The sequence below is a fragment of the Danio rerio genome, chromosome 14 (assembly GCF_049306965.1).
Source record: "Danio rerio strain Tuebingen ecotype United States chromosome 14, GRCz12tu, whole genome shotgun sequence".
NCBI classification, from domain to species: domain Eukaryota; kingdom Metazoa; phylum Chordata; class Actinopteri; order Cypriniformes; family Danionidae; genus Danio; species Danio rerio.
The window spans coordinates 29,197,925-29,216,654 of NC_133189.1; the positions used below are offsets into that span (position 1 = coordinate 29,197,925).

The following is an 18,730-nucleotide window of genomic DNA, read 5'->3' on the forward strand; positions in this document are numbered from 1 at the left end:
GTCTAGCAGCTGCAATATTGTTCTGTTGATAAAGTTGCTAGGGTTTAGACATTTAGTGAAAACAGTGACAGCATGTGAGAGTGCCATGCTGAAAAAAGGATGAACGGCTTTGTTTTGGTTGTTAAGGATTATACGGGTCACATGGGATCATAATGCAGAGATTAAATCTATAAGATATTTCAAACGTTATCTTGTGGAGTTAACCAAATGGCGTGATGCAGGTAACAAACCCTTGTGTATTTTCAGTCACAGTGAAATGGGTTACGAAGGAGGGAGTTGTAGCAGTTGGAAATTTTGCTTTGAAGCGAATGGGAAGAAAGATCATCTTTAGGGAAAAACTAAGCTGTGAAGCCTCTTACGTAACAGAGTTATGAAAGAATCCATGATTCCCATCCTTCGTCTGCGTTAAACGTTGCAAGTTAGTCACGTTCACGTAAGTCACATGTGATAATCTTCATTACATTCAATCTATTGTTGACCTTTCTGATGCTGCCGTCTGCATTTATATTTAGCTCCATTTTTCTGCTTGGTGAGCACAAGGTGGAATGAAGTGAGTTGTTGCTGTTGTATAATCCCCATATGACTAACCACTGCAGCAGAGATTGGACCAAGAGCATCTTTGAGAGAGAGAAAGCCCGCACACCTAGTCATCACCTGACTGTCCCCTTTTAAATGCCATTCACAATCAGACAAATAACCCTGTGCATGATTCAATTACCTTCGGATTCAGCACCAGGGGAGTGTGCTTCTGCGATAAGGCGGTAAGGTTATCGAATCCCACGTCTCTTGGCTCCAGTGTGGCAGAGAAGTGCCGAGAGGTGAAGAGAAAGAAAAAGGCTAGGGGTCAGTGCCTTCCATCAGTCTGCAGTCATCCTGTTAGAACTGGCTCAAAGCGACCAAGCAAATGGGTAATCACTGGCTATTGTGTGAAATTCATTTACATAGTCCATTTGAGCTAAATGTGTTTGAAAGTGTGATGGTGGATACTGGAAGACTGTGACTGATGTGATCCTACTGCTTGGTTGTGAGCAAAGCGGAATTGGTGTGAGTGTCACATGTGGAGAGAGACTCCCTTTGCACTGTTTAGCCTTCCTTCAAGCTCTGTCTGTTGATAATTTTCCATCGTGTAAATGTCAAGATATGCCCATGATATCTCCAGATATGCCCCCGGGCTTCCAAAGATTGCTGAAATGTAAAAAAAAAAAAAAAAAAAAAACCCTTTCCCCGCTCTTGCCATGTTTCACCGTCTGTTCTCTTTCTAAGGTGATGGTCTGTTGAACTCATATAATGTCCTACAAAATGCACATTATTGCATCCTCTGTGGGCTCTATCATGTGGTGCACTTATACATGCGAACAAGTGTTTGTAAGCTTGTCTTCAACCGCTTGCAATTCAAGGTCTTTCATCACATTGAACTAGATCAATGTTTATGACTCTGATTGTTAAGCATTTTCCCAATATTTCTAAATGTGTTTGTCACTGAGCTTGTGAAACGGTGCTGTTGAGATTAGAGCTATTTGTCCCTCTTGGTGCTTATGGCCATAAATCAAGGTGTCTCGGGGGAGGCCAAGTAACATAGTGCTGGGCTGTACAGAGTGAGAATGGAGGAACATACGACTGCACATTGGTTCCAATACAAATCTGGCCTACTTTGGCTGGGCGGCATCTGGCTCTGCACTCAGCGTTTCAGCAGGTGGGCTATCAGCACAGACTATAGCTCAACCTCTCTCATGCCCTGATAACACTAGATCCTCCACAAAACAAAGACCCAGCTGAGACCCAAATCAACTCTGTCTGATGTGACTATTTCAAAATGGCAGGCAGCTATTGGGAGAAGTCCCTGGGATCAGCTACAGTATAATAATAAAATGTATACAATTTGGTATATGCACACAGTCAGCTAATTGTCATCCCGTACAAAATCGCAGTGTTTAAGATCTGATTTCTTTAAACAAACAGCGATCTTCACTGCCTGGCTGAGATATGATATAAAGGTGGTGTCAGACTAAATAAGAAGCACTGCATTAAATTATATTTTTCCACACCATGTCTTTAAAATATGGAAATTAATTTTAACCCCATGTTTAATTACATTTCTGCACTAGCCTACTGCTAATGACGGCGCCTGCGTTTAAATGATCTTTCGTCCCTTTTTATGCTTTAACAACCAAAATGTTAACTTTTAAGTCTATTCAAAGAATTATATTTTAATTACATTACAACATCGATGCTGTAAAAGGATCCTTATGAAATTGAAAATAGTCACATACAGCTTTCACGGGAAGTTTATCATTGGCTGAAAAAAACTAGCTGTGCATATGGCCCGTTAAAAGATTGTTAGCTGTTCGAATAAAGCTGTTCCAGTCACTTAAATCCATTAAAAAGGAAACTCTTCTTCATACTCATTTATTATTAAATGCTTGGGTGGACAAGAGACCCAAGGGATGACTGACTGGGGTGACCTTACTAGATTGTAGCATGCAGCAAACTCAGCTGGCATCTTCTCTTGGTGTGCTGGAACAGCGAGTCTTTTAGATCTTGGCAGACCATGATAGGCATCTCGTTCTCTTAAACAGTCACTTAAACAGTCTCATGCCAACAACTCTTAAAAGAACCCCAAGACTGAAATCAGCATAGCAGTGGTACTACAAAACATGTAGCATGCTGCTTCCAATGGTTTGTAACATTTTACAAACATTACATTTTATAAAATTGTTACCATAGTACATTGTTACAAGTCATGGTTGTTCAGTTTTTCAATGAAAGTCATAATGATCAGTTACAATCCCTAGCAACTGGCTTCTTTCCATCTGCATGCTTTACACTTGTTCATGGGCAAGACATACAGTGCATCCGGAGAGTATTCATAGTGCTTCACTTTTTCAACATTCGTTTATGTTACAGCCTTATTCCAAAATGGATTAATTTATTTTCTCAAAATTCTACACGCAATACCCCATAATGACAATGTGATTATTTTTTTTTTGTTGTTGCAAAATTATTAAAAATAAAAAACCTGAATAATCACATCTCTAAATTGACCTCAGGTACTTTCTGTTACCACTGATCATTCTTGAGATATTTCAGAAGCTTACTTAGAGTTCACCTGTGGTAAATTCAGCTCGGTGGACATGATTTGAAAAGGCACACACCTGTCTACTGTATATAAGGTCCCAGGGTTGACAAGGCATGTCAAAGTACAAACCAAGCATGAAGACAAAGGAATTGTCTGTAGACGTTGGAGAGGCACAGGGCTGGGGAAGGTTACAGAAAAATGCTGCTCTGAAAGTTACAATAAGTATAGTGGCCTCCATCATCCATAAGTGATGATGGAGGACTCTTCCTAGAGCTGGCCGGCCATCTAAGCTGAGTGATCAGGGAGAAGGGCCTTAGTCAGAGAGGTGATCAATAACCCGAAGGACACTCTGTCTGTGGAGAGAGTAAAACCTTACAGAAGGACAACCACTTGTGCAGTAATCCACCAATCAAGTCTTTATGGCAGAGTGACCAGACGGAAGCCACTCCCTACCTGGAATTTTTAAAAGGCATCTGAAGGACTCTCAGACCATCAGAAACAAAATTCTCTGGTATGATGAGACTAAGATTGAACTCTTTAGAGTAAATGCCAGGCATTACGTTTGGAGAAAACCAGGCACCACACATCACCAGGCTAATACCATCACTATAGTGAAGCATGGTGGTGGCAGCATCATGCTGTGGGGATGTTTTTCAGCAGCAGGAACTGGAAGACTAGTCAGGATAGAGGGAAAGATAAATGCAGCAATGTAAAGAGACATCCTAAATGAAAACCTGCTTCACAGTGCTCTTGACCTCAGACTGGGGCGATGTTTCATCTTCCATCAGGACAGTGACCCAAAGCACACCGCCAAAATATCAATGGAGTGGCTTCACAAAAACTTGAGGCTGTAATTACTGCCAAAGGTGCTTCAACAAAGTACTGTATTGAGCAAAGGCTGTAAATACTTATTATTTTCATTTTTTTTTTTTTTTAATAAATTTGCAACAATTAAAAAATATATTTTTTACATTGTCATTATGGGGTATTGTGTGAAGAATTTTGAGGAAAAAAATGTATTTAATCCTATTTGAAATAAGGCTGTAACAGAAAAAATGCGGAGAAAGTGAAGCGCTATGAATACTTTCCAGATGCACTGTATGTCTTGCACATGGACAAGTGTAAAGCATGCAAATGGAAAGAAGCCAGTTGCTAGGTATTTTCCATAGCCTAGTTCACAAACACAATGCAACAGAATAGCAAAATAATAAGTTGTTGGGGTTGTGAAGGCATTGATGGGTGTGTCTTTAAAGACTCTAGTAGGTTTAGTGATGGAATGCCACACATGCAGCAGTGTACACACGTGTGGTGATGACTAAGGCTCAGACATACTCAAACCAGTGCACATTGCCCCGCAGGTCAATCGCCCACAGACCCCAGAAAGAAAAGGCCTCTATCCTTTGTCCAAAGCAACCCCTTGTTTTCATATGGGGAATTCCAGTTAATAGATAAAACTGAAGCATTTGGATTGTCAAATCTTATTTTGGCCTTTTATCTTGTTCCTGTCAAGCATCTTGTTGAAACTCTACATTTTAATTCTGCCAAGGAAAGATAACACATTCTTTCTGGTTTTGTGTGTGTGTGTGTTTGTGTGTGTTTGTGTGTGCGTGTATGCGTGTGTGTGCATGCGTGCGTGCGTGTGTGTGTATGTGTTTCCGTGTATGTGTGTGCGTGTCTGTGTGTCCTAGATCAATGTATGCAACAACAGAGATGCTCTCAATCAATATTTCAGACGTATATCACTCAGGTATGGTTAATCCAATAACAGATAACATGTGTTTGGTAATACTTCAGATTAAAGCACTACACTAATAAATGGAAAACGGTTTATGTTCCATTAAGAATATGCTAAAAATGTTTACCAGTTAAGAGAAAGTACTACCAAACCCCACTATCTACATTTCTCTATACAGTATATTTATCTCATGTACATACAGCCAGCAAACTCAAATCATAATCTTTACTCATAGGGTGTTTGTATATTAGATTAAATATATGTGTATAAAATTAATATACATACAGTGAACACACAGGTATTTTAAACTTTATTTTAGGATATTTTCCTATTCTTTATATATTTTAAAATGCATATGTAAACATCAGCCAACTCAAATCATAACCTTTGCTCAATGAGTGTTTGTATAAGATTAGGCAATTTTCCTTTCAACTTTCACCTATGCAATCATCCCTGTCTTTTCATCTAACCGACAAGGCAAGCGTAAGCACTATGCATAGTCAGGCGCCCAGAGAGTCATGTGACGAGCTTGCACGTGTTTGCTTGGGGAAGCGAGGCTCTAATGCAGCCTGCTTTACTCCACTCACTCCTTCTCCTACTATGCACAGAGACAGGAGGCGCCCCGGCCAATCACAGCATGATCTGCTTGCATGCTTTGCATATCTGTAGTGTCCCGGGCATTTCATCCAATCACAACACTGCTTTTTTTTGAACTATGCCTTGTAGTTCAGATTGCTCGGAACTGCTGCATACTCAGTTGCACATTGTGACACAGTTGTTCAGAGAGTTAGACTTTAGCCTTCAGGATATAATGAAGTCACATATTTCTGTAGTTAAATGCTTCAGTAGTTCTGAAGCAGGATCAGCTTGGTCTTGAAGGTTAAAGTGAACATTCAGCAAAGTGAACAATCAGCAAGAAAGTGAATATCTGCCAATATTAAAAATATGCAAAATGCTAATTAGTACTATTTACAGCTAAATACATAATTAAATAAACAAACCACTTGATTTTCTGATTTATTTTAGTTATATGATAAAGTATAAGTTTGAGAAAAATGATTTATTCTGTAATATAACGGTCTGGTAACATTTCTTTTAAAATATTTAGTATTTATATCTGGAAATTGACAGCTGGTCAAAATAACAAATGTTTTCCATTGCTGTGAATGAATTTTGTGTTTAAAGTACGTCTAATAGACATCTAAGCGTAGAGAGCTTAGCTAAATCAAGGCTAAACGTGGGCTGTCAGTGGAAATCTAATATCTAAGAATAGCCCAAAACTAGACTAGTCGTCAAATAGACAGATTAGACAGACTTTATATGTGTAGTCATTCATTTCTGTTTATTTGATGACTAGTCAAGTTTTGGCCTATATTAGATCTTCACTGACAGACCAAATTTAACCTTGTTTTAGCCAAGACAACTATGTTTAGACGTTTATTAGACATCTATTAGACATCTTTTAAAAAACAAAAAATGCTTGCTGGGTAACTTCTTAATTTAAATCATTGATATTGTGTTGTCTAACATGACTATATGTGTAAAAAGATGTATTGAGACACGTATTTCATGGAAAAAAGACAACATTGTTATTTCAGGTCTACATTCTACGCAAATAATTAAAAAAATTTAAATATGTAATTCCAGATAAACTGATCATTTATTCAGAGTGTGTAAAAAATAAAAAAAATAAATGACGTACTTAATTGATTTCATTTTAAATAAATCTATTATATACTTTAGCTAAATAATAACATTGACAGCAAGCCATTCAGAATACATGTAAAAGTGAGGGACAACAAAGCTCTGCATGCACTTATAATAAATCACATTTCTTGTTGGATGCTAAGGTAATCTTTATAATTATAGTTCTTGATGTGAATTGACTTTGACATCGCTCCATATGCAGTGTGTAAGGATTTGTTTACATGGACACAACTAAGACTAAGATGCTAAAATAGCTCAGTCTGATCAATATTGAGTGTGTCTGATGTTGTCTCCAGAAATTACATGCTGTCAGGAAACATGCTGACTTTGGTTGCCAGTATTTTTCCCCCCAAGGTTTCTCAAAGGATTTGTTGGGATTAAAACAAATAATTTACCACTGCAATGCAGTTTTCCTATTCTATTTGAGTGAACATAATGAGATTGGCCAAATGAAGGCCACTGTTAAGTAGTTAAAATTGCAAATCAGCCTTTCTAGAATGAATACCACAACAGGGCATTTCACAACTTTGGGACTCTGAAAGTGTCATTCTGAAACTGAACCCAATGTTCCAACATGACAATCTTCATAAATTCTTTGCCACAGCCCTCAGTGCATAAGCAAGTGTGCTCTGTGATTTGTCTCCTGTCAGTGCTCTGTCTATTCACATGGAAGCCCCCATTAAATCACCTTCATGTCATAAAGCATGGTGAAAGATGCAGTGTCCAAAGACTCTAGCATAAGCAACATGCTACTCTATTGATCACCACAAAACACACACCAAAAAAAACCATGCATGCCTTAATGTCGGAAAACAATGTGTGAATTCTATTGATTGCTGTCCTTGGACAACTGCAGCTAAAGGCACAATGCTGTTGACCTCCATACATCAGGGCATAATCAATGAAATGATACAACTGATGAAATGGACTCTTCTCTTGACTGAAAACTCCAACACAGACCAAACTCCTCCAGTGTGACAGCTGTCAGAGACACCCACCAGACGCTCTGTGCTGTCAAATCCCTCCCGTGACCTTTCACGCTCTTATAGAAGGTGGGCTTGTTTGGCTTAAGTAACACTCTTGATGTTCCCCACTATAAAAAAGCCTGAATGTCACTGGATGTTTGTTTGCATTGCATCTGTTGCTTTCTTTCACTTACTACATGTATTTGTTCATTAGTTTGCTCTACGTATTAGCATGATCTGTTTTATCGATTAAGTGTCTAAGTGCATATGTGTGATTTTATTTGTTTATGAGTGTTGTCAAGGAGGCATAGTTGAAATCAAACTTTCGCTTTGACCTCAAACCTTCAAACAGCATGTGTTTGGTCGATAGCCGGCTAGTCAGCACACAGTTCAATAGACTGATTGGGCCTTGGGGTGATTTCTGATTTGATTGAGAAGTTTTTATAGTCCTTCGAGGACTTGTCAATTCTAATGCATTCATTTACATGCAATTCAGACAGTTTAACTCTTAATGGCAATAAGATTTATGTCTTTGGTGTTAATCAGTTTCTTAAGCAGGCTTGCTGGGTGTCAGTCTGAATAAAATGACTTGATTGGTAATACATTTTGATTCATGATACTGAGTAGGTTACTTGAAACTATTAAAAACCGGAGTGACTAGTAAAACTGCAGTTGACAAGAGCAGCCAATCAATGAGTCTACTGTTGCAGGGTAATCACACTAATTGTTTAGATATATTTTAATGCATTAAACTATTATCATAAGCTTTCATTTTGATATAGAGCCAGGTCTATCTTATATAATTTATGTGATCCTGGACCACTAAACCAGTCTTATGCTGTACAGTATACTTTTGACAATTTCCAAAAATACACTGTATTGTTCAAAGATTTTTCATCATTTAGAATAATAAAAAAGATAATCTTCTATTTAAAATATTTTGTAAACAACCTACTGTAAACACGAGAACTTAATTTAGATAACTTAAAACATGATTTTCTCAGAATTATGATTTGTTTACCCTCCATTTCCAGATACTAAAACACTTGTATTTCTGCTAAATAATTAAATATAAAATATTGTGGTCCATGAGGGTCACATGTTTTAATTGAATTATTGTTAAAATGTTTTTTTTTTGTTCTCTCAATTAAACTTCAAATGTAAAAATTACACTACAATAATTCTGTGTGGTGAAGACTTGAACGCTAAAATTCTTGCCATTACAGTGTTAAGAAACTAGTACTGAACAAGTAGTTAGAGGACAAAAAAACTGGCAAATGTTTTGAAATAAAACATCTGAACAGTGTCAGGTGTGGTATTGTGGTATACGTGGAAGAAAAGAAAATAAACACCCACTTATGCAATATTTTTGGAATAATTCAACCGCTCATTGTTAATTATTTCTTACATAAATGTTGTAGTTTCAGTGTATTTACTCACTTTAAAAATCTAAAAAAATAATGGATTTATTTCATTTTAATGTGTTTTCGGTTAATTTATATTTCCAACAGAAAATTTGGATCAAAAAAGCACCAATATCAGCAAACTTTATCGGACCATTTTAGACAGCATGTCAATCTAGAAAATCATGAATAAAGAAGGCTTTCTTCAGACCTAATAATAATAATAATAATAATAATAATAATTTCCTCTAAAAATAAATAAATAAATATAACATAAATAACAGAGTAATAAAAAATAAATAAAATAAATAAATTAAATTAAATAATGATTTGCAAATATTTATAGCGGAAGGCAGAAAATATGACAAATGTTGAAGTGATATTCTATCCAAAAATGGAAATGATGTGAAATTAAGCATGGACTCTAAAAAGAATTATATTAAAATAAATAAATAAATAAATTTGTAGCTGACCCAAGCTCTGCTTCTGTTAATGGACCAGCCAAAGTTAATGCTGGTTGATGCAATTTTTTGACTCCATATGCACAATTAGTTACAATGAAATAATAGTTATACTGCATTATGTGTATACTACATATGGTGCAAAAAGGATGTGACCACTTCCTTCGGTAGTTTATGATTGGTGTATATATTATCTGCACAAAGCAGGCATGGACTTTAGACTTAATGAACTAGCATCATAAATGAGTCATAGACAGTGTAATGTAGACTGCACAAGTAGTTTCAGTTACAATTAGGAACATGCATCCTATACTGATCCGTGCATCCTTCTGCATCTATGTTTAACAAGCATGCACCTTCAAATAATTCAACTTTCTGCTGTTTTATTTAACCCAGCAATGATTAGGGCTCTGAGGACCTGAGCACACTGCCCTCGGTCGGTTGAGATTTTCACTGCATGCGGGTAGAGCAGTAAAGCAGCGCTCTCTGGCTCCTCTCATCTCATTCTCTAGAAGATGGCGGACTGCGCTTCACTGTTAGATGAGGAGCTCTCTTCATTTGTCTTCAATTACTTGACTGAAAACTCTGGAAGCCAGGTAAGTGAGGCACCATTTCCGATAGAGCAGAGTCTTGGCTACTTTTCCTCGGCTGTATTTTTGCACGTTACTGTCTGTGGCGCGATATTCTTGCCTTAATTCATCGATGCTGTCAGAGCGTCTCAGCCGGCGTCTGGAGTCCCTGACGTCTGTGCTTCACGTGGAGTTCACAGGAAATAATGCATATATGCGAAAAGTGGCTTACGGAAGATTAACGAACAGATAATCGTTCTTTAATTATTTGCTCTTTCGAGAGCTCGCTGTTAGGCGAAGGTTAATTATTTCGCAAGTGCGACAGAATAAGTTCAAATGTGTTCATCAGTTTGCCAAAAATCACACCAATTTCCCGGTCTGTGTGTGTGTGAGTGTGTGACACGTGGGTGCTCTGGTAAACTTGAGTTTAAGTGGCTTGATGCGATTTTGTAGTTTTAATGTTGCACTATAAAGCGCACTAGTCTGTACATTCTGTACAGAGTTCGTGAGGATGACGAAAAGTATTACATTTATTCTCTTTTTCCTCTAATCTCAGGTCTTGTTGTCTAATGGAGCATCACATTGGATTATTAGTCGATGCAGATAATTCTAATTTTGAAGCTGGCGAGCAGTATTCCTATAGTTGCATAACTAATATTCAGAAATTGCGTGATTTGTTTGTGCTTATCTATAAGCTGGAGAACGAATGCAATATACAGTTGAGAGTGTGATAGCCTTGTGGGCCTATGGAAAATGTATACACATCGGTGCGAATTTGCTCAATAGCCCAGAGAACTTTTAGCTAAATTGACGAAATGCATTGTTTTCGTAATCGTTTGCGTAACTGTTACAAAACCGCTTGACGCTCTGATTATGAGTAGTCAAACGATCCCTGCAGCTTGTGCCTGAGTGTGCTGTTGATATCAATAAATAAACGTTGAGCATTTTGCACTTTCGTGCTTGTCATGTCAAACAGGCTGTTCGCACTGCAAGTGTTTATTTATAGATACAATACAAAGAGAAAAGCTTAGGATACTTACTTTGAAACACTTTTTAGGCTAACGTTACACGGAAGCGAAATCCGCTTTGAAGATGATTACACGAGCATGGGGTGAATAACATGGTTATTAATGTACTGTGAATTCATATAATGGCACTTGCTATTAAAATATGCCTTCTCGCATCGCAAATTAAATCATGTATGTTTACAAATCGCGCGCTCACTATACTGTGTCAGGTGTCACTGAAAGGCGATGAGTCGCTTTAAACGGCTCCTTAAAACGCATGAACGCTGTGAGCAAACGTTCGGTGGTGTTTGTCCTTTGTCCTTGTGTCAGCGGGAATATTGTGAGTGTTGTAAATGTGCTTGTTTCGGGTTATTGGGTTGAACGCGCTGTCTGGTCAGTGTAATAGTACTCCATCCTCGTGACTGGAGTTACAGAACACAGTTGCTGCAGTCATGTGCTCGCTGCCGTTAGACGTAGTAGAAAGAGAGCGGGGGGCGGGGCTACACTGACGAGCGTTCACGACAGCCACACACTCCCTCCTCCGGGCGTGCATGTGACTGACTGACTGACTGACTGCTGCCGCTGCGCAAAGTGGAGCAGTTCAGATCACGACTAATAATTCACCATCCATCCACTCTACGAGCATCCAAACAGCGTTAGCTTCGCGCCCTTTTTGATTTATACACGGTATTTATATTCATGAAGAATTTGGAGTCATTCTGGAACGCCTTCGAGGAATTAACCAACTGGATATTTTAGACTGTGAATATATTAAATCCAAGGAATTTCCAGTACATATATTATCATATTTTGCATGTGGAGAAATGTTAAAATTGGTTGTTACGTTAATAGTTAGAAAACACAGATAGACAGAGAGAGAGAGAGAGAGAGAGAGAGAGAGAGAGAGAGAGAGATAGAGAGTTACATAGAATATATTCAATTTAAATTATTCCATAGGGTTTTTACAGAACAGTTTTTTTTCCAGAGAGCCAAATAATTGATCTGGGATAATTTATTGTGATTAATATGACTGATATAGTTAACCGATTGGATTTTCAAGTGTTCACATGGACATTAAGATACTCATAGCCAAAACCCAGCAAACAGAGAATGGTCCCTTAGGGTCCCATATGTTTCCTGCTCCCTTTTGGTAATTTTTTTGGGGAACTAAATAAGAACTTTCTGTAAACAATCTCTGCAAGATAATCTAAAGATAACTTAAATGTGCAGTGATGTTCTCCTAATATATCGGTAGACCCACACCAAATCTGTGTACGCAGAATTCTGCAGATATTCGCAAATATTTAGCCCATCATAAATTCTGTTTATTTACTTGTGTAACTGTGCGTAAATTTGTAGTTATTCAGTTTTTAAATTGATTCCAGTAATATTATTGACCAATATAAAAATATTCATTTGATTTATTTACAATACAATTTGTTAAGTCATATATTTTGTATTTTAGTAGATATATGAGAGACTTGCTTTGTTTACCAAAAAAGTCGATATAATTGGATTTACATTGTATTATTAAATATCATGTTAAAAGGTATTATTTTTTATTTTATATATAAATTTTTTAGTTATGATACTATCAAAATCCTTCCACATAAATCCGCATATTTTTAGCAAAATTCTGCGCTGAAATATCAAAAACTGTCTGCAGATTCTGTCTGGCCCTACTTATAGGGTATGATATGTGTTCTCAAAAAAAAAGTCCTAGCTAACCAACAGATTTGTTTCTGGAAACAGAATAAAATATTAGTTACACTGTAAAAAATGCAGGGTTACAAACAATTCATTCATGTTGACTGACCAAAAATTGATTAGGTTAAATTTATATGGATTAAACATAAAAAAATTAAGTTGTCCCAATTAAATCTAAAGAATTATGTTGTTTCAGCTCATTTTAAATAAGTAGTTTGAACAAGCAAAACATAAATAAATAAACTATTTTGAGTAAAAGAAACATTCACAGTTTAACAGCCAAAACAACCAATAATAATACAGTTTTTGGAGACCATATTTGCATATCGGGGTACATTTGTATCTAAACAAACATCAGATATCTTGCTTTTTGTGACTTATTTTGTAATGCACACTGGCAGACATGTAAATAGTCATTGCAATCATTAGAATATCATTGCATTCTAAATAAAGTTAATCTCTGTATGTCTATACAGATAACACATTAATAATTATCACATTAATGCACTAACATTGTGTGTATTGCCATTAATAGGTTTTATGGGAGTGGTTTAAACATGTTAGTATTTATGGAATGCTGTGATTGGCTACTCAAAGGCTAACATAATAATAAATGAGCACAAATACATTTTATTACCATTAGTATTTACTTGAAATGAACTCAAATAATAAAATATAATAATTTTTTTAAATCAGACATTTTTATCAGGATCAAAACGGCCTAAAGTTAGACGATTTTTCATTGCACCTTTAGTCTATTGCAGTCTTAGTTTCTCCCCTCACTGCACGCTTCTATTGTGCTGTTGATATTTGCATATTCACTGCACTAAATCTGAACATTTGGAGATTTTGAAATTCATTGTACTGCACCATTTTTCAAGCAAGCTCGCAGTTGTCGTGATGTGCGGCACTGCAGTACTATGTGTTCAGCTTCCGTGATATGGGCTGAGTCACCTAACTTGACAGAGTCAGGCAAATGTATTTACACCATGAAATGACTACCTCCCCCCCTGCTACCCCAAGCTTGTGTCAGTCAGCTGTGCCTCCCCTCATTTCCCCTCCTAATTTTATGCTCATTTGAAATCATAAATATGCAGGGTTGACATGGTCTTTAAAGCGAGTTCAGACAATTGACTCTGTGTCTGCTTGTTTACTGGAGCATTTTCCCTATCATTTGCCTTATCGCTGTGAAGTTGAACCATAAAATCGAATCAGCGGCACTCAAATGATGTTTTAGATGTTCTGGTAGTTCACTGGTTTGAATTCACTTGACATCAGATTTGAAGAAATTGCACATTTTTAGTCTATTCATTTGAAATCCACTGAGAGCAACAGTAGAACGAGATACCGTAAAACATCACAGGAATATAATTTGATTTGGTTTTCACAGAAAGGCTTGAGCTCTGAATGTGGTGCGATAAATTGGCTGCAGCCACTAGATCGTCAGTTTATATTTTGCTCTTTTCACTCCAATTACTTTACAGCGCTGTCTCTTGCCTTGCTCAGGGCATACTTGTATTTATTAGAAGGGCTGTTTCCTCTCCTGATGCCCCAGAGGTCCATCATCAGGCTCCTCCATCTCTCTTTGGGGACGTGAGGAAGTCTGGGAATGCTCTGTAACAGATCAATGTCAATTTCAGACTGAAAGGAATAGACTGTGGAAAGAAGGTACCTTGATATCAATAATGTACCCTTACTGATCCATCATCAGCTAAGAGCTCGGCTGGTATCAAAGGTTAAAAACCCCTTTATTGAGTTGTCTGGTAATATAGGACCAATAGGATGTGCGGAGAGTCTTGTTTTCTGTAACTATAGTCCTCAAACTGCTGGAACATGCACTCTTAAAGATTCTGCTTAAACATCTATAGATGTACATTCACTTTAAATTATGCCCATGTTCATTACATCAGCATTTATTTGCACCTTCTTGTAGTAATGATGGTTAAAAGAGGTAGTCTCTCAGAAATAAAAAAATCTAGCATGACTTTCAAAATAGTAGAAATGCATGGCATTTTTTTTTTCTATGGCGTTACAAAGGAACCTGTAGTTTTCATTATTGACCCAATTCCTGGTATTTTAAACGAGAGGATTAAGCAACTGTTGGAATTTAGATGTTTTGGTTGTGTCATAGTGTAATTGCATGTTTTGTGGATCATTAAAACTGCTCTGGAAGAGAATCTTGTGGAACAGGACTATAAGGCAAACTCATCGTGAATTGCAGTCAAGCATTTGACAACAATATTTGAAGAGCCTCATGGCATTTAAAAACAGCTATGTTTTTTTTACTATGCTAAATCATTACCTTAGTCATAAGACAGTAGAGACCTATATAGCTATAAAAATATAACTACGAGGGCTACGTGATTCTGGCTAAAATGAGAATCGTAAAAATAAAGGTTAATATGAGTAGGCTATTATTATTCTTATTTCTCAATTATATGGTAAAACAACAACCGGAATATCAGGCCTATTTGTGTAGGCCTACTGTTGGTTAAAATGCTAAATTTGGCACAGACTATAGACTTGAATAGACTTTAAATTTGTCCTGGTCGTTAATGCTAATAAAGTGATGACATCAGAAGACAACTATTCATAATTCTGATGTTGAATTATTATGTTTGAGACATATGCTTGCTATTTGTCATTGACAATATTATTAGACCTTTTTTTTTACTGGTTAAGCGAGACATTTGTCATGATCAGATTTCCTCTTGCTTGATATTTAACATCAGGCTAGTGTGGTTATACTGACCCCGTAATCATTTATTTTCATGCACAACACTTTGTGTTTGCAACAGTATGAATGAAAAAACATCAAATACTTGTTGTAATCATTACTCTAAAATGTGATATGATCGTTTAAATCAGGACTTCCTAAACTTTTCAGCCTGAGACCCCCAAAATAAGAATGCAAGTAATTTGCGACCCCCAATATCCTCTGAGATGGTTATAAATATATAAACCTTACGCACAACGCCGCACACAATTGACCCAAGTCTATTTTTTTGTTTAATTTTGAAGATCATCCTTCATGTTCAGCTGTGGCCTGTAATTATTTTTAATGTACATGAGTGTCCTAAAGGTGTCAAAGTTTATCATAGTGCCATAAAATCAACCTGCTGCATCTGGCGCTGTTGCTTTGTCTTTAATATAACGTAATCACCCCAGGAGTCACAAAAAAAAAAAAAAATCAAAAGCCTCAAAAATCATGGCTTTTTATTTGCATGTTATTTTTTTAATGTAAGTATTTCCCACATTTTTTTCTTTTGTAGGTTGTAGGTCCCGACCCACACTTTGAGAACCACTGGTTTAAATGATGTGCTCGTCGAGTGCGCTCATGTCATGGCTGCCATCACTTTGAGAAAAAAAGCATACATGCAAATCATACTTCTCTCGCGGCTCCCAAAAGATCACTCTGTTTAACTAACTGAATGTTATTTACAGTTTTATTACCTGTTATTCACAGCCTATGCAGGTTCTGTTCACTAAAGTAGACATCACTGGCGCATGTCTTGGTTGTAAACAAACAGTGTATCAGTTAATGTGTTATTTTGTGGCCGTGAATGCATCATTGCATTAAGAGAGAAATAACTTTTTCTTGGGTGAATTATACCTTTTAAATACAGTATGTGTCACTTTTAACACTATTTGGAGGTGTTCATGTTGCTGAGGAACATATAAAACAATGTGAAGACTTGTACGACCGCCTTTATGCTTATTCGAAAATATAATTTGCTGAATCATAGAGATGCTAGATTAAGATCGTGTGGGGGGTCAAATCGAGATCGCAATCTTTTTTTGATTAATCATGCAGCCCTAATAACTATTATACTTTAGCTATATAACTATGCAAGCATCGTTCATTATTATTACGCCCTGCGATTATCCTTTTTACTTAAAAATGATATTCATTGCATCAATATCTCTTCACTTTTCATTTTTATTATAGCTATTGAATGTGAACTGCCATTAAGAGATCTGAAAATTGTCATACAGATTGGCCAGTTTATACTGTATTGTGACCTTAATTGTTATGTACTTACATTTAAATGAATCATTTGCTACAGTGTACTTGTAAATGTACATAAATGCTTTTACATTGTACTTAAAATATTAGCTGCAATCACTTACCTAAAAAAACCTACTCATATCACTAAACCTGTCCATAATCTTACCCCATTCCCACCTCAGTCACACCATAAGTGTTGTGCAATATAGTTTGAACACAATAAGCACATTGTTCTTATTTTTTCCATGTAAGTACGTAGTAATTAAGGACACTTAATATAAAGTGGAATCATTTCGACTTTTTTAAAATAAAAAAAAATAATGCACATGGATTTGAAACATTTTTTATTAAATGTATTTTTGCAATAACTATGGAAGCAGTCATTTAGGTTGCTGTATTTTCACTCCTCTAATACAGCTCTCCTAAAACAACTTTGTTAATTGCTTTCAGCATTTAGAAACAGAATAAAGCCTTAACTGTATTATCATAGAGTATTCTGGAGAATTTTTACCCCGCCAGCATTATCGTCATCAAATCTCAGCAGTTGCACGCACTTATTAAAGCACAGATGTCCTAATTTGACCTCATTTGATAAAATAAATTGATGCAACCTTTGTATTCTTGAGCGCAAGTTGTATCTTTATCTCTGAAGCACTCACATGTCATTGGATAGTGTGATATGCTGTTTGTTTGGTCTCAATTAATGTCGTATAAATCAATCGAGTACTCATGAATTTACTAGGGCAACTGTAGGAACCATTTGCATGGATGCAGGTTGGTTTGTGAATTTGCAAGCTAAACAAAGTTGCAGGTGTGGTTTCTAATATCTGATCACCCCCCTGTATATTGTGAGAAAAATAAAAGCGCAGAAAGCTTTTTGTGTTGGATTCAGCCTCACCTCTGGTGAGTGCATTTGAGGATTATATAACGCACACAATGTACTTCAGATCAAATGTACCTGACTATGAGGCTCTGGATGTTCCTTATTATCTGGTCTCGGATTTTAGATCTTGTGGATGAGAGACACGCATGCTAATTGGGACTGACTGATTTGACTAACAATTATATCTCAATGTTTTTCAGCCTTTCGATAATATTTGGCATTCTGATTTATTTGAGTGCCCTGAAATCAAACCAAGTTTTTCATCAGTTCACCATTTAATCCACTCAAATGTTTCAGGAGATTTACATAAATGAATTAAACCTACAAACTCAGAACACTGACTTTCAGACTACAGATAACATATTAAATTCATTGAGATATCTACAGTGTCGCTTAATTCATCATATATGATATAATTGAGTCCTGTCCCAAAAATATTTATTATTATTGTTCTATATTTAGTATCTTTGGCTACATTTTTGAGCTATGTTTGTGAATGTCAGCTAATGCAAGAACTGTGATTCCTCTCCTATATTCAGACACATTTTTCTTATAAAACTAAGTGTGAAATTGTTTGTCTTACATCAGATGCAGCAGTGAAAGTTAGGTAAAGGTAAGGAGATTTCCGCATGTTTTGTAGGGGAGGGAGAGCACCAGCCTTACCATAGCAACATGACATCAGGGGAGGGCAAGCTCAGACTGGCAGGGACTCATAGTGGGCAAATAGGAACATAAACCGTCATAGGATGCAAATTTATGGTGTAACTAAGTTATAAACCAACTGTAGGATTGTCTTCTAGCTTCTGACCTACATTTGAAATATGGCATAAATGTTGTTTTCCATTTTTATTATGATTTGTTTAAACTAGCGTAATATTAATAATTAATTGGTGATTCCTAATTAGTTTTCCTGTTAATAACTATAATCAAGAACTGTTACCAAGCAGCACCTAATGATACCGGTATACAAAAGAATCAGCAGGATTAGACTGACCCAGGAGAAAACTAGTGCTCTATCTTTAGATTAGCTCTACACCCATTTGTGTTTTTAAGGCTTGTTTTTTACTCTTGAATGTCCTGAGCAAAATCTGTTTGTATTGTGGCTTAGAAGCTTATCTTGTGCATTTTTAATTTGCTTTGCTGGGGTTCAGAAACACCTCAATAGCATCGAACGTAATTATTAGCATATATATATATATATATGCTAT

At 36.5% G+C, this 18,730-nt stretch overlaps 2 protein-coding genes across 3 annotated transcripts in view; both read left to right on the forward strand.

Annotated features, from left to right (window-relative positions):
- Nucleotides 1-6,486, forward strand: part of arhgef37 (Rho guanine nucleotide exchange factor (GEF) 37) — a 105,721-nt gene extending 99,235 nt beyond the window's left edge. The window contains exon 13 of the mRNA XM_073921854.1: nucleotides 4,765-6,486. Within this exon, the coding sequence (XP_073777955.1) occupies nucleotides 4,765-4,833 (69 nt within the window). The 3' untranslated portion in view covers nucleotides 4,834-6,486. The remainder of the gene's footprint in view (nucleotides 1-4,764) is intronic.
- A 3,364-nt stretch (nucleotides 6,487-9,850) lies between these two features.
- The window catches only part of ppargc1b (peroxisome proliferator-activated receptor gamma, coactivator 1 beta), a 62,338-nt gene continuing 53,458 nt past the window's right edge, over nucleotides 9,851-18,730 (forward strand). For both annotated transcript variants that reach the window (XM_073921837.1, XM_009291061.4), the window contains exon 1: nucleotides 9,851-9,943. Coding sequence is in view for 1 of the 2 variants with exons in the window: in XM_009291061.4 (XP_009289336.1) it covers nucleotides 9,863-9,943 (81 nt within the window). In the remaining variant the exon portion in view is untranslated. The remainder of the gene's footprint in view (nucleotides 9,944-18,730) is intronic.